We start from the raw sequence: 20,711 nt of genomic DNA, 5'->3' as shown, positions 1-20,711 counted from the left end.
TTACAGTAAAGAAAAGGGAATAATCTGATCTCATGCCAACGCTTGTAGGTAGAATTTCAGACAAATATGTTGCGACACAACATACCACACAATGACTAGGATGATCTAGTGACATTATGGTTGTTATTGTTATTCGGCTGAAGAACTGATCTGGCTGTCATTCAGGTGACGTTGGCATAATCACCAAAATGTTTGCTCATTTGTTCAGACTGACGCAGGTGCTGCAGAGGTTTTGACCTCTTCAGACTCCTTCCCTTTCCTGTGCACCTTGGAAGTAGATGAAATTTTGCCAGAAATTCGTACTCTGCTGCTTACAAGTTCTTAAGATGAACACTGAAGTGGATTCACCGTGTGCACTTTTCTGAGAATATATGATTCAAGCCTAGCTTCCTTTCTGCAATTTCAACATTGAAGTTGTCATCTCTGTAACTCTCAGTCAGATGATGATGACCCCACTTCAGTTGGTGGCTGACTTGTGGTGGGACTGTAGCATCACATGCATACATTCTCCATCCGATCTGCACAAAACATTTAATTCTTTCATTTCCAGAGGACAAAATAAGATTCCATCTTTCCTCCAGAGGAGACAGGTTTTACTACTACAACCACAGGTGAATTATTGCACACAAAGGGGTGATGGCAGAAACTTGGATAGACATGTTTATTTGCCTGGTTTGTTTTGGAATGAATACCTCAGGTAGCAGCAGACCTACTACCAGGATGTAGTTTTTACATGTGTGCACATGCAAATGTTCCATCTCTCGCCAGGACACCAGTGTGCATGTCAACAGAATTTGGTTAGTGGTATCTCTCATTTGCATTGTTTTCCACACCAGCTGTAGTGCCAGTGTTAGTTATTATCTAAAGTGTGAAAACCTTTTCATGTCTCACGCTGATCCGACATGTTTGTCAGAGGGGAGGAACTCAAAGGCTGCCAAAACCATGTTCGACCTCTGAAAGCCTTTTATTTGACATCTGATTGCTGCATTTGTCTAATCCACTCTCTTTACTGTGGCTTGTTTATAATTAAGGTCAGAGTAATTAACAACACACTTTAAAAATACCTCCATTCTGATTGCTGTTTTATTTTTTTGTATCCAGATGAATAGATTTAAAAGACCTTTGCATTTAACATGTCTGGAAAAAATTAACTAAGACGGCGCTGATTTAGAATTAATGTGTATTTAAAAAGGAAAAAAAACACACTTCAATACACTTGATAATCACATTACCTGTTTTTCCTTAAAGCTAAAGGCCAGCACATTGGAGAGAAAAAGGCAGACCAGTTAGTTTGGTAAGATCAGAGCAGGTAAAATAAAACCCAGTGTTAGCAGGCAAAGGCATACATGGAAAACCAACCTGACACCATCACCAGATTCTGATAAAGCTGTGAGGCAATACAGCCATGACACACTGTGCTGATGGGAAGAGAACAAAAAGCAACTACACATTCTTGTTGAGCAATTGTGAAGTTGCGTGCCCTCGACTAAGTACAAAATGCCTGCAACATGATATCAGGGTTAAAGCTTACAGGTTCTTCCGGTCCTGAGCTGGCAGCTAACTGGTCTTCACTCAGTACCACAGAGGAGCATCTAGTCTGTACACCACTGTTTTTTTTTTTAAAAAGCTGACCCATTTTTCCCCAACTCTCCTTTGCTAGAACCAGCTTAATTCTGCTGACAGGGCTTTTAAGAAAACGGGCAGATGAGTGTGTGAGCCATCTATTCCAACAACGGGAATCATTTCTCCAGGAAATGTTCGAGAGGAAATTCAGTTTCAGCAATGATCCTAATTTAAAGTAGCTTTCCGTTGCAGCTCATTATGACTCAGTCTAAAGTCTGATCATGACCAATGTTAAAACACTAAAAATCAAGAAGTATTCTATTTCTGATGAGCACAGCTTTGCAGTTACGGCTACTGAGTGTCAAGAGTGTCGAGAGTAAATGTGAAACACTCTTGTTTAGCACTTTTTTTTTAAAATATTGTTCTACCAGCTCATTCTGATCATGTAAGTATGTGTAGTTCAGATCAGTTTGCATTGTACATTACTGATTCCACACATGGCTCACAGTGGATTATAATCAAATTAACATGCCTTTTATATGGAGCATGGCTCACTATAATGCAACAGTAATGGAACTCTGTATCTAAGTGAGAAAATATATGTGTATGTGACTTGGGTGAACTGTGGCAACATCACTGTGCCACAAGCTGTTCGTGGTGTTGTGTTAATCTCTACTTAACTTTATGAACATGAGCTATAACGTCTTGATTCTTTTTATAAGACTATTAAAGAAATTATGGATTAACTGAATGGAATATGATTTCAAGAGATTTATAGACAAAATACTAAGAAGAGTGTTAGTCCATAACCACAATATAAAGCTATGAGAAATCATTCTCCTGCCCCTGTCAACACACCCAGCATGTTCACATGAATAGTACACACTGTTTTAATATTTATCCCAGCAACATTTGCCCATGGTTTCAGAGAGAGGGTTTACTGTCATGGGCGGTGAAATGACTTTGCAATTAGACACACAGCCCAGTGTTTGATTTCCAGGCCGTTGCACTAATCTGTCTGATCAACAAGCACATCGAAGCAGCACAAAACACGTCTGTGTAAAAAGGCATCGGCCTGGGTGTGACGAAAAAGGAATGTGGTACGAACCAAGACAAAAATTTTACCAGAATATTTTGTTGTCACCTTGGGCTGGGCCCGTTAAAATAAGTTACCTGTTCGTGGATGATTTCTGAGAGCTCCTTCACCATTTCTTTGAAGTTGGCCTTCAGGCCCTCGTGGTACTCAAACTGGTCCTCTTTGATCAGGCGCTCGTTGATATCCAGAGCCATGCTGCAAGCCTCCACAAAACGCCTGCATTTATTAAAAAATTAATTAATTAAAAGACACAAACAAAATTACAAACTTAAACGACTAATTCTCATCTTATACAAATACAAAGGGATAATTTTAAATTATTATATTTTAATTTAGGCACCAAGAAAAAAAAAAAAAAAAAAGAGTACCTGAAAATGTCCTTAAGTTCTTTTACTTTCTTGTTACCAGACTGGTTCAGTTTACTGTCATCTAGGAATGCTCTGGCATAGGCCATGGGACCTGCGTTCACCTGCAGCAAAACATGTCTGAAAATGTTAAGCATTCTTACACTCGCATCAGTGCACAAACAGATAACGATCAGCGTGCACTGTTCCACAGACCCCAGCCCAGTTTTGCGCAATAAGAGATCTAATTTAACCGTGCAATGTAATGAGTGATTTGGTATGCACCAGGGGCAAGGAGGTTTTTTTTGTTTGTTTGTTTTCTTTTTTCCCCCCCAGACAGTTGTCTCAGCTCAAACTTTTACCTGCACAGAGACGCAGCCCTGCAGTTTGAGCTGCAGCTGGATCATGTCCACTTCCTGGCTGGAGCAGAGCTTGGTCAGCTCGGCCGTTCGCGCCTTCATCTCATCTATGGCCACATCCACCGGCTTGAGCTCCACTTGCTTCTCCCCCACCACCTCCACGCGTTTCTTCACGTACGGGAAGGCGTTGGCAGCTGGAGGTGAGAGGGCAGGCGAAACTGGTTGGGTCATGCATGTGAGTAACACAAACCATGAGGAAAAGAAAAGAAGAGTGATGTGTTCGTCTTTGTTTTTAACCTTTTTGACTGTGGTGTGAAACCAAATGTGATGATAGTAAAACACTGCATAGTAGTTTTATCAGCCTATGTTTGTTTTGATGCCATGGTAAACAAGCAGCAAAAGCATCTGTTGTTTTTTTTTCCCCGCTTTTCAGCGCAAACAATAAGGCTTAGTAATAACTACATGAACACAATGAGTGCTACATGTATTAGGTTAGCTAGAAACAATAACACGGTTTGATGCTGCTTAGCAATAGTATGAGATAAGGCAGAGATACTTGAATAGGGCGTAGCTGGAGGGATCCTAATATCCAGCTGCCATTCAACTACTACTGTGAACAGCTGTTTGAGTGTTGACTCCCATTTCAGAGGTCAGAGCCCTGCACACACGAACAGTCCAATGGGAGCGAAGCCAAAAAGTTAGTAAAAACAACAAAGCACATCTGCTCTAAAAAGATACGATTCAACTTCCTGCACAAAACCATAACTATGACCTTCAACCAAACAAGATAATGAACATTTGTCACTGTCATCCTGGTGTCTCTATGCTGATGTGTCGCCATGATAACAAAGATGACTGCATTATTAATGTAGTGTATTTGTCTTGTCACATGAAACCTAGGGGTTGTATCAAGTTTATCTGACAGGTTTTGATGAAACTGTTTGAAAACTAAGATTTGCTTTGACTCTAAATGTCAAAATCTACAGTGAAGTAGTGTTTTGTGTATCTGTGTGTGTGTGTGTGTCTCATGTACTTGTGAGCACAATCCTCCTCTTGCACTGCTCTTCCACCCCGCCGTGTTTTTTCCCCGACAACGTGTACGGGGTCTCAAACACAAAGCGGTTGATGTTGTGGCACTTCTCAAAGTCTGTCTTCTTCTCTGGCGCCTCCTTCTCCTCAAAGTATGGCTTGACAAACGTCACCTGGATGTAGGCGAACTTGTGGTCCAGGTCTTTAGGGTTTACCTGTGGGCAACAGAACGCCGATTTGTCCAGTTGTTACTGAAATTTCAGCAGGTCAAGCCCAGTGTATAACATTCCAAACTATAACCATAACTTTCCAAACTAGGTTTGATTTCCACTGTGGAAAGAACGTCACAACTGTGACGCGTCTGACTGTCTGGCTGCTGGATGAGTCAAACTTTTAGGTTAAATTTAGATTTAAAAAAATATATATAATAAACTTTAAACTTTATCATTTACTTGTTATATGCTTTAATTCCATGCCTTAATATGCTAAGGCATTACACTGCAAATTTCAGTCATTCAGACTTGTTGAAAGTGAGCTGCAGTGGAATAATAAAGATGTCGTCCAAAAGAAACTCAAACGTTCTTAATGTCTCCATGGAGACTTCTACAACTTCAAACACTCGGCTGCTAAAACCCATGCTGCCTCTTCAGCCTCCACTGACCTCAGCAGACATAAGGTTATGTTTCAAAGGCAACACAATAAAAATTTAGTCAAAGAAATCTCTTTTCAGCAGGACACTTGAGTCTTTACAAGAGCTCCATGGAAAAGAAACAGAGACTTTTTCATATTAAATTGGACAAATTATATTTTCTAAATAAACACAAGAGTGGGGCTGCAATGCCAAATAACTTATTTTCATTCCTGACTGTATTTCAACTACTACACAAACCTGCCAGTCAAAGTCAGAAAACCACACATTAAAGCTATTTATTCTAAATGTCTCCCACCCTTTCCTTCCTCCATTTATCTACTGCACCTTGTTTGAATCCTGAATTATCTTGACGTTTTCCGGCCCAAACTTTTCCCCATAGAGTGTCAGCAGCCGCTGAGAGATTTCAGACAGGCCAGTGAGTTTGGGCTCTTTGTAAATGTATTCCTTCCCGTCCTCTTCCTCAAAGAGGCCCTGTGAAAAAAAAAAAAAGACACGCAACCCGCATTTAGTCACAGATATGACGAGAGACAGTGTAGCTGAAGCGTGCTGCAAGAAAAGTGCCTTTAAACAACCTGTTTGGTTCAGTAATAAGTCTTAAAATATTACTCTTTCTTCTGTGTTTAAAACAAATCAACTTTACGTGCCAGTACCATAAAAATGAAGTGATATGACTTATTCTGCCAACTAAAGACACTACAAACACAAAGAAGACATGCCTCTGTTGTTTTTGCCCTCAGGAATATCTCTCCTTTTCACAAGTAATATGCAAAACATCAATCAAACACACACACGGTGAATGGCACAGCATTTCCTTAAAGTGTCTGCTTGCTTGTATTGTCGCTGCAAACACTTTCATTTATCACTTTCCAAATCTTGTTGCAGTGCTACCATGAAATTGGAGATTTAATCTCTGCATGGTGATAACAGTCGTTTCTGCCGTTTTCAATCTTTAATTGACAAACTATCATTTATCCAACAATGGAAAGAACCTTTTTTCCACTGTCTTCATAAACGTGGCTGTGCAATCACAACAGATGGACTGAGACGTGTTAGGACAGCCATTCTTTACACTACAGGATGGCTGGCTGCCTCACACCACATGATGAGGAGCTTAACGAGGGATGAGGAACGCCAGGGAGGTTTATGCTACCTGCCCCACCCCCCCTCTACCCACCCCAGCTCCACGTGCACAGGCACACCACTACCTTATACATGTTGATTCACGGTGGTAACTTTGAATCAGAATATGCAAATTCACCAAACATACTTGTGCACACATCGAATTAAAATTCAGTGTTCTGCCACTTAAAGTGCCACTTCCTCTGGATGAGCTGGAAAATCCTCAATAAAGTTCACGCCATTCTCTTCACTACGATTTTGTTTTTTCTTCAACTTCTCTTAAAGCTTTCTGACAAAGTTGGGAATTTGTTTTTAGTTCCTGAAATGCTTCATCAGCCGTGATATATTATGTGATAGAGTAGAATTATGATTCATATTTTTAATGCACTGAAACAAACTACTGTCTGAGAGCGGAATGATACATCACAATCTGATGTACACTGCAGTTTACCGAACCCTTTCACATCCAGCACAGGTGTGCGTCATTTAGGAAAATTAATTTGCTGTTTGTGCACACCACACCTGTGCTGTGAGCTGGTCGTTGCATTTGCACTTTGAAAACACCACATGAAGCTGCTTCTAGGCCTTACCTGTCCATAAAAAGCCACTCTGAAGTATGTCCCAAGCAGCCTGCGTCCTGATTGTATCACCTCCATTATTTTATTGTAGGCTCTGTGCAGAGTGTCGTACAGTCGACTTAGTTTCTGGAAAAAAAAAACAAAACAGAACAGGACAAATGGGATCAGGCTTGGCTCATTTTGTGATTGTTTACTGGAACAACTGGGCAGTGCGTGCAGAGACAAGCACAAGCATTTCAGTTATCTACTCTGCCAACAAACTCACAAGAATTAAAGTCAGTGTTTCCTGGGTTCGGATTCACAGGGGTTTCCTCCCACATGCCAAAGAGATTAAGAATAGGCAATTTAAACTGCATGTAGATATAAATGTGAACATGTTCATCTGTCTACAAGCCCTGTGACAAACTACCAGCTTCTTATCCTAAACAGGATAAGAAGCTATAAATGAATAATCAGACAGATGGAATGATGCTACCGATTCTCCAACCCTGATGCTGTTCTCAAGAGCATGAACGAAGAGCTGTAAATGCTGCAACTATTAATAACTGAGCTGCATTCCTAAAAGGTGAGAAGGTCAAACAGGAAATATGATTTGAAAGATCAAAGAGGAATCACGCTGTGCAAGTAAAAGCTGGCTGCTCTTCTGTGTTGTCAAGCAAGCTAGTAGCCTGACCTGCGTGCAAACAGTACAAAATGAGATTAAGAGAGTCAACAAGTCTAAGGAAGCAAGGAGTTTAATGGCGTCTAAATGCTACGCTAAGGCAACTGGACTTGCTGGAGGTTCCTGTAGATGTTGCACCTGTCATCCGAAAGGCGAGATCTCTCCTCAGGCAGCTAACAGCCATTCACACCATGAGCCAGGTGAAGCTAATGACTCACATGATGGCCAGGTGGGTCAATGAGTCACATGACCTCAACAACTCAAGTTCAAGACCCAACAAGAACCTGGAATCCCCACTAATCAGTTAGAACTGAGTCCAGCTGCCTTAGTATAACACTTACCTTACCAGACTTTTTTTTCCATTTTAAGAACATGTTTATACAAACAAGCCCAAACAGAGATATGATTGCTTGACCTTGCACGCAAAGACGTCGCTGAATGACTTTGCAAGGAAAGACTGGCTGCACGTTTATGTGTGAGTGACACCTGCGTGGATGTAGGGAAGTTGCTAAGATACCTCATACTCGTGCCGCTTCTCATAAATGGGGATAATGAGTTTTGCAATGTGGGTGATGAGCTCATAGCGTTCGGCTTTCCACAGCGCCTCCACACAGACCTCAAGGTGTTCCACCAAGACTTCCTAAAACAGGCAAGAAAATATATTTGAATGAATTATTAACTGATTAAAGATTAAATAAACACGATAACGAATCTGACCAGACAACACCAGCCCTCGTGAAGATGTGAAGGTGTAATTTAATGACAATATGCATGTAAGATCTGTGGCTTGCCTGACCCTTGCATAATTTATTGACGTCAAATCAAACTATGTTTTGCAAGAAAACAGATTACGTGCAGACTGTCACACCTCTGTGTAATAGACATCTTGCATTCCCATGTCTTCCTTCATGGCGGCTTCCTCTTCAATGTTCACGGTGATCTTCTTAAAAGCGGCGAGGCCACTGGGGAACAACTCTGGTGAACCAAAGAGAAGTTTAAAAACGGCTTCGCACAGATGCACAGAAGGAAGTTTTCGACCAAATACTGTATTTCATTATGTAAATTTTGAGTTTGCAACAGGTGCAGTGTGTCGGCGAATGGCAATAACAACAATAAAAATACATCATGAAGCTCGAAATGAAAATCGGTGGCAGTCTTGGCAAAAAAACAGAGCTGCAAAAGCACGTATTACAGGGGAATGCCAAAAGTTTGATGCCATGCTTGGCAGTTTGTGGTGTCTCATAACAAATTACATAACGAAAGCAGAGTCACTGTCTACACGCTCCTGTCTCTGGTCTAGACGCCAAAGTAAATTTTTGAGACACGAGTGTTAGCTGTCACTAACTGATGGGCCTCATACATTATCATTGTCCGTTGAAATTCCTCAAAGATAAACCTGCTCACATTTGTTTAGAGGATCATTTGGCAGCAGGTTTTGCATTAGATAAATGAGTGTGAAAAAAAAAAAGAAGAAAAAAACCGAACAGGAGTATGTGGCTTTGTTTTTGCTAGATGTCAGTGTGTTGGTCTAATAGTAATAGTCCGCGGAGTGTTTGCATGCTGTATCTAACAACAGCCAGTGAACAAACTGGCATGTCTTCCATCACCGGTGCAGGCAAATCTTCATGGAGGACAACAACACCGCTCTATGAAGAGCGTGGACGTGTCCTGGTCAAGGTTAGGTGCACTGTGTGGCTGCGTACTCTCTGTGGTCACATCCTTATCGAGTCAGTTAAGTATGTAATTTAACTCCTTGAGCAAATATATATATATTTTTTATATCTCTCCTCAGCTCACTTTTTATTTTACTACTTTACTTATTTTACAACCAAAGGGGCCTTTTATTATTACTGCACACAATGCGTAGTGTGCAATTACACTATATGCGTAAGCTACTAATGGACGTAGATCATTGTGTATGTTTGTGTTTGTGTGTGCGTGTGTGTGTGTATAGATGGCTGCAGGGCCTTACTTTTCCTGTGCAGGTACTCTGCAACCAGCGCAGCCACATGAACGTAACACATGGCCGCCTGTGGAGAAAACAACAAACATGTCAAACATGGCAAATACAGTGAACATATTTATGCCAACTGATGCAAAACCAGTCAGCCAAAGATGAAGCCGCAGTCAGAAACTCCAGTGGTGATATATGGTGATGTATGCAGTGCCATCGAAATGCATTACAGCGACGGATCCGTTGTAATGAATGATTTATTGTGTTTGTCTGCTCAACTGTAAATTTACCTCATTGTGACTCAGACCTACCAGCCGCGCCTTCCAATAAACTGGCAGCTTATCACCTGTGAAGCAACAACATGCACTAAGGCCTGAAAGCTGCTACGCAAAATGTTCTCATCTGCTTTTACTGTTTTATGATACTTTTTTTTTTTTTTTAATAATTAGAGAGAGTGAGATAATTCTTTTTATGTATTTGGTGAATTTAGGTGAGTCCCTTTCAGTTTACCGGGAGGAAGTTCATTTCTCAGTTTCCAGTTTTGTATCTGCAGAAATAAATAAATAAAACCAAACAAAAGCAAAATATAATAGCTGATTAAAAATTAAAACACAAAATAAATTAAAATGGACTTAAAAAAAAAGTTTTAGGCTAGATTAGCTGGGTTTGCTGCTCTGTCAACTTGTCTCTCCTGTTTGTGAAAAGCGCTCTTTGCCTTGCTTGTATGGAAAAAAACAAAGCAAAAACAAAACTCGAATTCAATAAATAAATAAATGCACTTGAACTCCAAGGACAAACTATCAACTGGACCACCCAAGTTCCAGATCTGCCTTGAACTTGACCTCTGACCTTCCTGTGGAGACGAACAAAAGTATCTCCCTTCACTGACAAGTGAAAAATCACATTATAATAACAACCCAGGTAAAGTCAAACAGTAGCAGAGCATTGTGTTACCCAACATTTCTTTTTGACCAAGCGCTGTGACTGAACTCAAGATTCAGAATATAATTATATAAACTTAAATCAGGGACTGCCTTTCTTGTTTACCCTGGAACAGGATGAAACAGCCCATGTTTATTTCCTAGTAACCAAAAATAAACTTCTGTTGCAGCATCACTGACATAAATGAAAACCTTGAGCGGACTTTTTTTTTTTTTTTTGTTTTTTTTTTTTGTTTCATGATTTATAAAATAAAAACCATGTAGATGCAACAGAAACACAAAGTACTCATACTTGTTTTTACTCTGTATTGTGGTTATGCCGATAACACGTGTTTTGCTCATCCAAGTTCCCAGGAGTGAAACCCAGGTGAGTCACGCTCCTTTGAAACCTTGTGGATTTCTTGTTAATTCCAGTCCTGAAAACGTGGGATTCATGAACTAACTGCTTCAGGTCAGATGTGTTGCAAGGTGTTTATACTGAGCATGTCATTTGAGACAAAAAAAAAAACAAAAAAATGAGAGAACGTTATATGCAAGATGCCTAAAAGTGATATATATAAAAAAGTAAATAGAAAGTCTATTCATACCTCAGAAAGATCTCCATTCTTGAGGTGTGCTCGGGCCATGCTGTCCAGCCAGGTCCGTCTCAGCTCGGGGGTGCTGGCGTAGGACCGGGCCAGACTGTACTGGAGGTCAAGCAGCATCTCTGGGTCTTTCTCATGCTCTTTCATCTGGGCCGTGGCCATCAGCACCGTACGGATCCGCTTGGTGAGACCCTTCACTTCGGAGGGGAACACCGAGGACTGCATCAATGCAGAGACAAAAGCAGTATTGTGAAAACATGATCAGATCTATTAGGAAAATACACACAGGGCCCTGTTCTTCAAACGTGGCTTCATCAATCCAACACATTGTTATTAGGCTAAAATTATTCTGTTTATTCTCATCCAGTGGATTTTTGGTCTTTAGGAGTAAAGTTGATTTTTCTTTTCAACTCTTAGTAGGAGTAGGAGTAGGAGTGTCCTCATACTTTGAAAAATCTTTAATTTTTCGCAAAGTGAGTTTTAATCAGTTTTAGTGTTCAAATGATGACTTCACATCATTATGCCTCATTAAATCCCATGTGTTCTGGCTCCACTGGTCCTGCAAGAGTCAAAAACTGAAACGTCTTGCTAAATTTCGACTGTTTTTTTTTTTTTTTTACCAAACATTTGACTTTGTTGTATATTTTAGAATATTTGAATATTTGCCAGTTAGCCAGAATACTTAATGCATTTCATACATTAAACCTTTTGATGGGAGGTGTAATATATGATGTAGTTAAACTGCTAAAACTCTAAACGGCTTCTTATTGTGGATTCAGAGCTGTCACTGTAAGACCTCCTGGTTTCCCTTCACCAGTCTGTTGACGTGTACCGTACCTTCATTGCCTTGTCACTATTTGCAAAGTTGTTGATGATGGAGAGAGACTCCTGGAAGCGTGAACTCCCAGTCAGCGCCACGTCAGAAATCAGCTGGCTTACTGCAATGATTATCTGAAAAGAAAAAAATATAATAATAATAATAGCAAAGGGATAATAAGGTGCAGCGGTGTGAAACAAGAAAAAAGGAGAAGCAGATTGGAAGGACAGGAAAATGAGAAGAGGAAAAACAAACCAAACAGCACATGTGTTAGCAGAGCCCAGTGAGAGTTAATGGAAACCTGGACAGCTTCCTGCTACTGTGTTAGCGGAGAAGCCGGAAACTGAGATCTCAGCAGGCCCTGCTGTGTTTAAAGCCCTCTTCACATTCTTCACTTGTGTTATGAAAGGAGCTGAAGTGCTCGGAAGACTGTGTGTATACAGCAGGTCAAAGGTCAAAGGTGAACATCAGGCTGAATAAGTACGGAGATCGTGAAAGGCCTGGCTGCAGACAATCGAGTGTGTTGAATGTTGACAGCGTGGCTAATATTCACTGAGCAGAGGCCAGAGCTTTAGAGGGATGTGGCGTTCCACTCGCTCCGGTTTACCTGCAGGTGCGTGCGTAGGAAGGTCTTTTTCTTGGTGTACTCGTAGTTGTTTCTCATCAGCAGGTAGAGCAGGGCAGACGCCTCGGCCCTCAGGGAGCCCAGCTTGGACACGCAGCACTTGAGCACCTCGCAGCACAGAGCCTCGCACAGCGTCACACGGCCCTTAAACAGCACCGACGGGAACTGACAGGGGACAATGTGAGGGTGTGTTAAAGGCAGATTGTCATGCAGTATATGCCTTTTTTGTGTGTGTTTGAAATGATTAGGTTTGTCACCAAGCAGAGTCAGTATGTGTATCCACTCCACAAATGATCTTTTACAGGGAGTCCTTGACTGTCTGTGACCCTGACAGCAGCCTATTCCTCATGCTTTTTACAGTAACTCTGATTCATTGTGCAAGCAGTGATGCCTCTGATGCTATCTGAGGATTCCTCCAGGAAGTGGGTGGTCTTGTTCCCTGGGAAGTACATGTTCCCTCGCTGGTCTGAGATCAGGTCTTGTTGGAACGTGCTCTTGCATGTGTAACTGAATGTATGACTAAGAAATCTAAAAATACAGAAATAAGGCAACATGCGAACATGGAAACCAGGCAGCTTTGACGCCAACAGACACAGGAAATATTTATACTACGCATCTTCTGTTTTTCTCTTCACTGCTACAGGGCAGTGAGCCATTGCAAGTGTTTTGCTTTCTGTCAGTGGAAAATATTGCAGGCAGTGTCCAAACAAAGAGCGCATATCAGCGTTCATCATCAGAAACACAGCAGCTTATCTCCAGCCTCAGCCACTGTCTTAGTCATGTCGATTTCACTATTGCAGAAGAACTCACTCTGCCGTGGGCGTGTGTTTGAGCGTGCTGACGTACCTTGTTAATGAAAGCCCTGATAGCGGCGAACACATGCCTGAGCGCAGCTTCTGATTGGCCAACTTTGAGGAAGGTGAGGTAAACGTCAAACACCTTCTTCATCAGGGGGTTGTGACCTTCGTTGTCCAGCAGCTGGGTCTGACACACACACGCGCGTACACACACGTCAACTTTAACCAAACCCATCTTCCTCAATGTTAAATACGTGTCAGTGCAAATTCAAATACTTCACTTGTTTGAAGATTTAGTCATATTTGAGTCAATATCAGTGTTTTTTTCCATGCGTCACTGTGTGGTTTGTCTGTGTGTGTGTGTGCACGTGTGTGCTGACCTTGAAGCACTGAATGAAAAGAGACAGGACATCTAGGACGCTCAGACAGACTTCGGTGGAGATGTTGCCCTCCAGCAGAGCCTGATGGTGGATTTCTGCCTCTGATGGACCCGTCCCTAGAACATGAACACACACATGAGGACAAAAGAACATGAGGACGCAGTGTAGGGTAGTGGTTGACATTGCACTGAAGAACGTAATCATTACTAAAGTCTGTGTAGAAAAAGCAGATGATTACCATATTGTGTTAAGTACCAGCACTGTTCTCGCAGACGCCTGCACTGCTTTAATTTGTTCATTTTAATAAAGTTCACAAGGCAAATTATTCATTGTTTACTTAATTTGATTGCACATGAATAACATTTGAGTTTAATATACTCTTAAGGGGGACAACATGCAACTCAGGAACATTTTGCACCATTCAACTCTTTTCAAGTTTGCCCCATCATGAGCATGTCGTTTGTCGGGGACGTCAACAACTTCCTGTTTCTCATTAAAATAGCGAAATCGAGGCCAATGAGGATTTAAAAGAAAAAAAAAAAAAAGGAACACTGTAATCTATAGTGGACATAAAAAAGACTGGTTTTGACATTGGAAAGTTGAGCAACAGGCAGAATTCCCAAAACCGGAAACTATTTTTAAGTAAACAGCAAAACACTAATTTAAATATACAGAGATGAAGATGTCATTCAAGCTTTACAGTGACTTTAATCCTGTTTACATACAAAGACCAACAGCCTGGGCCTGTCACAGCCTTGCATGCATACCCAGGGGACACGGTTCTGCTGCAAAGTGAATCCTCTTCCAAACAGCTTGAAGTGTGAATGCACTGCACACCTGTGTACCATTGGTCAATACTGTACGCTGCGTGCATCAGGTTTCAGTGTGGGTTTTAGGCACTGTTGCATTAATCGCGGGCAGCTATTCATGACGTCAAGCTCACAGACACCTTTGTTTTCCGCAGATCTCGGTAAAGCAGTTGGTCTCGCAGCATGAGATTAACTTTGCATCAGTGACGCGTGTGGCCATCTCCTCAGCTAAGCTCTCCAAATCCAGCTGTCAACTTCAAAACCTCATTGCATGTTTAAATAAGTCTGTCCCCTGGGTTTCAAGACTGACACTTTGTTTGGTCCTGGCTAAAGTATCAGTCTTGTTATGTGGAAAAATGTGGTTTGGAAACTGTTACTCTGCCACAAAGCTGACATTATGTAATAATGTTTTGACTGTACATTAAGTAAGCATTCTTTTTATGATTACTGTACTTTATGTTTGGTTGTTATGGACAGAACTGCTGCGTGTTAGTTACCTATGTTGAGAGTGAGGGAGGCTTCCATGGTGCTGAACTGGTGTATCTTAGTCTGCATCAGACTGGCTCGGTTGCAGCGCATGGCCGGCATCGTCTGAGACTTCCTGTCTGAGGAGAACAGCTTCGACACACAAACCTCCTGACTCCTATGTGAATAATACACCCACAGAAAAAAAAAGAGAGAGAGAGAGAGAGAGAGAGAGAGAGAGAGAGAGAGAGAGAATTTGTTTGAAAGATGAGTGAATGATACAGAAATGAAATGAGACCCTGTAAGTATCTAACCCAGTGGTGTCCACACTGTTCCACAAAGGGAAGAGTGTGGAACAGTTTGGACACCTTTGATCTAACCTATAATATTAACAATTAACACAGAATAAACTCTCCTCATTCACAAAACATAAAGCGACAAGATCAACAACATATTTTTCCTTCACAAACAATGGGGGAATTAATGATTGACCAAAAAAATGCCAGAAACTCAGAATCATGCTTCCTCTGTGCTCAACTAAATTTAGCTGGGTTTCAAATTTCAGATGAGACAGGTAGGGTAGGTAGGTAAGACAGCCTTACCGGCTGATGCTCCTCTTTCCGATGTAACGAAACTGAACCAGACATGTCCTGCAGGAAGAATTGAAACAATAGAAAATATAAGCTGGGGCAGGGAAAAAAGTGTGCATACATGTCCTAATCACTTTTTGTTTTTCAACCCAACACACACACTCATATTTATTATATGTAATAAATATCACCTTTTTACATTCAGTGTAATGTCAGTTACATAAACCAACATTTGACAAACAGCAGCTTGTGGACGACTGCTCTGAGTGAAAGGGGGGAACATGACTGCAACGTAATTTCGCTGACTTTAGCAACATTAAACGTGACAAAAAAAAAAAAGACACACTATGAAGTAGTGTATTTACAGTGTGTCATTTTCACTGCCTTACAGGAGGCCATTATGTGGTGAAGAATAGTGTCTTTCATACACTACTCACTCCAGCAAACTGAGGAAGTTCATGATGTCTTGAGGGTTGACTTTATTCCAGTAGGTTGTGAGAGTGTCTGTGGACAAAAAAGAAAGACAAGGTCCTTGATACATGTTGTTGTTAGTCACTCACCAAGGTGTGGTTGGCTTTGAATAAATAGTTCCTGTTGATTTTAGAGAAGTCATGTAGCTAAATCAACCACACATCCTCCATGGGAGAAGTCTGGCTGACAATCAGTCACTCTTTAAGCTCATTGTTCGTGTAGCAGACAAGACAAGCCAAGTTTCTGTGTGGACTCTATCCCAAAATAGCAGAAGGGGTTGTTATGTCACATCCTGTGTGATGGTAAACGAAGGCCTGATTGCACAGCGTGGGTATAGCTCACTGACCCTCTGACAAGGTCTTGACGATGTGTAGGAAAGAGAGGAGGAGGCCTTTGATCTCGTACGGTCCCAGTCTGCCGGCGGGAGGCATGCGACTGCTGCTCATGGTGGAGCCGCGTCTCTGCAGCTGCGGCGAAGACACAGAAGCGGTGAGATATTAAAATTTGTGGTGAGGAAAAAACTGACAGCAAAAGAAAAAGAGTCTTTTTGCATTTCTGAAACAGACAGAGGCTTCATCGGACGATGAAGATACAGAGCAGACATTTATCTAAACAAGGCCTCAGTCTGAGGATGAGTTGTACCACATGACTGTCTGGATTTGTTCTATATTTTTAGCTTCATGGATACTATGCTTGATATCTCTATGGAGTCTTATAATTAGACAATAAGCTATTTTGCTTATTTAGAACAAACATACACATATATAATAAAAGCATAATTTTCTCTCCCCCCCCCCCCCCCCCCCCCATTGTTAATAAAGAAGGTCCGCGTTTCTAAATTTTCTCACTACTACTCATTTCTGGTGAAATCTATGAAGAAGTTGTTAAATTGTTTACATTGTGCTATCTGGAGTTTGCAAGCAAACAAGTGAGGACATCTGCATATTAGTTTATATAAAGGCTGAGGTTGAGGAAACCCAGTGTGACCAAAGCAAGTTTTATTAGGACGCTGGAACTGAAATAACCAGCTGCCATAAACCAAAGAAGATGCACTGGAAAGTGCTACGAGTATGTATTTACACAGATAATGAATAATCTGCTCCGGTCTGTCTATATTTAAACACCTGGGTGTGTGAACCCTAACCCAGAATCGGTCCAGGAAACACGAACAAGGCTGTGTTCATAAGAGGCTCGTGTGTTCGCCATCAAAAACAGATTAACACGTCTCCCTCAGTAAATAACACGTGGTGTCACTCAGAGCAGGGGGGCCTGGATCAAAAGCACTGCAACATTAAATAATAGTAGAGTCTGGCGTGTGTTAAATGAAGATTAATGCGACGCGACTGCAATGTCAGTTCCATCTCATGTAATGAGCCACAGTTGCACAGCAGGAAGCAGTGAAGGGTTTGCTGTGTTGGCCCTCTGTTCAGAGACGGCGGGCCCTTCATACTGAGGGGACGCTATAACGTTGTTCAAAAGCAACATGGAGACTTTGGGGTTTTTTTTTTTGTTTTTTTTTTTTTTTAAACATTACTTTTATGTGGGTTTTCTATGTGAGAAAATATACAGTGGAGACTTCAGATTTGGATCCAAAACAGGGTGTGTGTGTATGTGATGTGCTTTAGAGCCACTTATTAAAAGATTTGTCCAGATCTCACACAGCGATTCATGGAACAAGTCAAATCGAAGTTTTTAAACTGCAGCAAAGCGAGTGTGTGTTGGCCTGTGCTTGGGGGGCTGGGGGGTACATCAATGAAGTGCTTAACAGTGGGTCAGCTGGCATGAAATGCTCTCACCTCCATGCTGTCTGGTGTTCCCGGGTCCATAAACAGAGAACCTCTGGAGTCCTCTCTCCTCACAACGTGGCCATTCTGAGCTGGCAGGCCTGGAGGTGACACAGTGCCGTGCTGTTAATGTCGACTGAAAGCAGCACAGTGAAGTGTACACACTGACTCCGCTCTCAGAAGCTCACTGGCAGTAACATTTGCAAATTTACTACTTAAGTAGCGTATATCTGGTTGTTAAGTCCTATTGCTAACATGATATCTGGCAGATAAACTGATTTTACACAAAAATATCAGCTTGGGCCTGTGAAACTGGTTTTTATAAAACCTTCTGTTGCTCTGAAAAAACATTCTGAAGCCTGAGAACATAACCCCAGTTGTGCCACCAGGGAAAAGAAGCTACTGAATTGCATAATGCAGGGTGTGTGCGGGGTCAGAATATCATAGCTTTTGCAGCTTTGATTTTCACTATTGTTTATTTCAAGTCTGCCCCTCGTGAGCCCAAACTTCACAGAAACACAAGACTAAATAAACTGTGGGGAAAATTTGAAATTAAATTTAATACAGAACATTTGAGTATAACTGGAAGATCTTTGCCTCAAAGGATTCACTTGTTCTTAGTCTCACGATCTTCTACTTCAGTTCAGCAACAGTTTAACCAGCATCTAACCTACTGACAAACTCATCTAAAATTTTAAACATTAAAAATTACAGTACCCATGTTCACTGTGTTTAGAACAAGTGTTTGTTTCACTGAAAGCTATTTCTCTTTTTTAAACTTCCTTTGGCCAGTGTTATCACCGCACTATCCTTGTCCTGCCAGCCTCAGGTCAGGTCTGTAATGTATATGGTGCAGAGATTTGCTCAAGAAGAAATAAGCAATGTACAAACGGTATACTCTCAGCACATGTCTGCCACATATAGCTGCTGCTTTCAGCCCGAGTGCTGCTAATGGATCAAGTTGTGTGTTACATAAAAACTGCCGTGTAGCTGATGAGCTGAGGGCCTCTGCGGTGATGATAATGGATGATGTATAAACAGGAAGAGGCTGGATGCCATATGTATCGCGCAGCATCTGCAGCTCTGTACAAACCATGGTCTTTCTCAATTGCAGTGCTGATTCTCCTGCTGTCTGTGGAACCGGTTGATATCAAGTCATCTCTGGAGCCCTGGACAACCACAAGATGGAAGAAGTGAAAACTTAAGTGTTGCTGTTACAGTCTGAACACACAATACAGACTTTATCATAAACAACACAGCATGAAGACCCCATTAGTTTAGCTTGGATCTTTATATTTTTCTTAAATGTAATAAGCAAAATATTTTAAATGGCAGACACAATTTAACCCACTGCGGTGGTGCAGGGTTGCACAGGGACTCACATTGAAGCCAAGACTGGGGCTGGAGGTGTGTGGCTGGGCAGACAGTTGCTTCAAGTTCTGGTAGAGCAGCTCAAACAGTGGCAGGTAGAGCAAACAGATCCTGGCCTGCTGGTTCTGAAACATTCAGATCAGATGAGCTTTTTAATAATTAAGGCACAGATGAAAAACTGTGAAACCTATGAATGAAATCTGATGAGTGACATGACATGAAGTTATAGAGGCAGAGAAAAGAACTACACATGTAACGAGTCAAGACTATTGTTGGTTCAAACACACAGTTGCCGTCTGACATAAACAATGTGCTCAAAAGCACATCTGCCCTCAGCTGCTCTCAATGGTGCCTGCGCTCTAAACACTAGCTTGTTTGCATAACAGACACTGGTATCTTGTTGGTGGGGGGTGAAAACACCGTTGAAGTACTGTTTAGCATATGTACAGAGCATGACCTGTGTCAAACCCGAGTGTCACATCAAACATTAACTTTTTGTGTGCAAACAGCGAGATTCTGATTCGGATAGAGTGCACGGGGACGTGCACCAAAGTGAGGTTACGGCAAAAGAAATGCACATATTGGACAGATAACTGTGACATGATGTGGAAGAAGAAGCTTTGTTCTTTGAACTGTGCAGTTTAACAGGTTTTGAACTCGCTGCATGTGTTAAGGGAACCGCATGGAATTTGAATTTGGCCAGTGTTGTTACTAAGCCCTTGTTCTTTCCCACACAACCTTTTTGTTAATCTGGTCAAAGCCTGACCCAGTTTTGTGGTGAATTACGCCTTGTATTTGTATTTTACATTGGTATATAAAAGAACCAAAAAACTCTGAAGACCAGCTGAAGACATGTTGAGTCCAGTGCTTTGAAAACCCAAGTTTTGACTCATTTGCTAGCGTTAATGTGAATCATTCTTCAGACTGACTGTGAATCACTGTTCCATCCCCCTCTCTTGTTCAAAATTCCTGTGATTTCTTCCGTCGTCTCTGCCTGTCTCTGCTTGTCTCCTCTTCTTCGCATCGTCACGTTTCACCATCGCGCCCACTCAGCCTCACCTTGAAAGCCGTGTAGCGGTCATCCATGGCGTGCTTAATGAGAAGATTCTTGAGGATGCTCACGGCCAGCTGTCTGACCTCGGGCCCTTGCTGCAAGGCCTCGGCCACTTCTCTCAGCAGCAGACCCACCAGGAAGTGGTTGCGGCAGTACTCCTCCGTCAGGCTGAACTCCAGACTCTGCTCTGTGGTCGTGCCAGACAGAAAGTACATTAGTAAGGGCTAAACACATGCAGATACCAGTAGGCCTCATTGGGACAGTGTGACAGATTGTGGGGGGGGGGGAGTTCCTCATACTTATAACTGATCAGTATTGTGAAATGAGGTTCTTGTTGTACATGCAGTTAGCAATCTAACTGTGTCTACTTCTTACACAGAAGATCTCTGAAAAATTCCCAATCAGAGTGAAAAGATGAAAGAGGCTAACCCAGAGATAAATTAGGTTTTTGATGTCAACAGTGACAAACTGATTCATTCAAGTTGAACATTGCAAAACGATGTGCAACAGAACGTCACCAAAACCACATTACATATTCATTCAGACAACACCATTTCCCCACCACACACACAAAAAGAGTTCAGATAATTCATTACACATAGCATGTGTCAGGAAATGTGTAACGCAGTGGTTCTCAAACTTTTTTTTTCCTGGAATGCCCCCCCCCC

General features: G+C 41.7%; 1 protein-coding gene across 3 annotated transcripts in view; it reads right to left on the bottom strand.

Moving 5' to 3' along the window:
* The window catches only part of dock11 (dedicator of cytokinesis 11), a 54,518-nt gene that overhangs the window by 2,489 nt on the left and 31,318 nt on the right, over positions 1–20,711 (bottom strand). For 2 of the 3 annotated variants that reach the window (XM_041031531.1, XM_041031532.1), the window contains 22 exons: positions 20,049–20,230; positions 19,001–19,114; positions 18,712–18,787; positions 17,631–17,719; positions 16,181–16,301; positions 15,801–15,867; positions 15,376–15,423; positions 14,806–14,951; positions 13,500–13,615; positions 13,169–13,306; positions 12,305–12,487; positions 11,718–11,831; positions 10,884–11,099; positions 9,374–9,431; positions 8,270–8,376; positions 7,919–8,041; positions 6,753–6,866; positions 5,368–5,514; positions 4,396–4,606; positions 3,366–3,556; positions 3,028–3,128; positions 2,737–2,875 (listed from right to left, as the gene is read on the bottom strand). In XM_041031531.1, coding sequence (XP_040887465.1) covers positions 2,737–2,875; positions 3,028–3,128; positions 3,366–3,556; positions 4,396–4,606; positions 5,368–5,514; positions 6,753–6,866; positions 7,919–8,041; positions 8,270–8,376; positions 9,374–9,431; positions 10,884–11,099; positions 11,718–11,831; positions 12,305–12,487; positions 13,169–13,306; positions 13,500–13,615; positions 14,806–14,951; positions 15,376–15,423; positions 15,801–15,867; positions 16,181–16,301; positions 17,631–17,719; positions 18,712–18,787; positions 19,001–19,114; positions 20,049–20,230 — 2,801 coding nt within the window. The other variant, XM_041031533.1, reaches the window with a different exon arrangement.

The sequence above is a fragment of the Toxotes jaculatrix genome, chromosome 23 (genome assembly GCF_017976425.1).
Source record: "Toxotes jaculatrix isolate fToxJac2 chromosome 23, fToxJac2.pri, whole genome shotgun sequence".
Taxonomy (NCBI): domain Eukaryota; kingdom Metazoa; phylum Chordata; class Actinopteri; family Toxotidae; genus Toxotes; species Toxotes jaculatrix.
The sequence above is the reverse complement of the archived record's forward strand: the minus strand, read 5'-3'. Positions and strand labels throughout refer to the sequence as shown.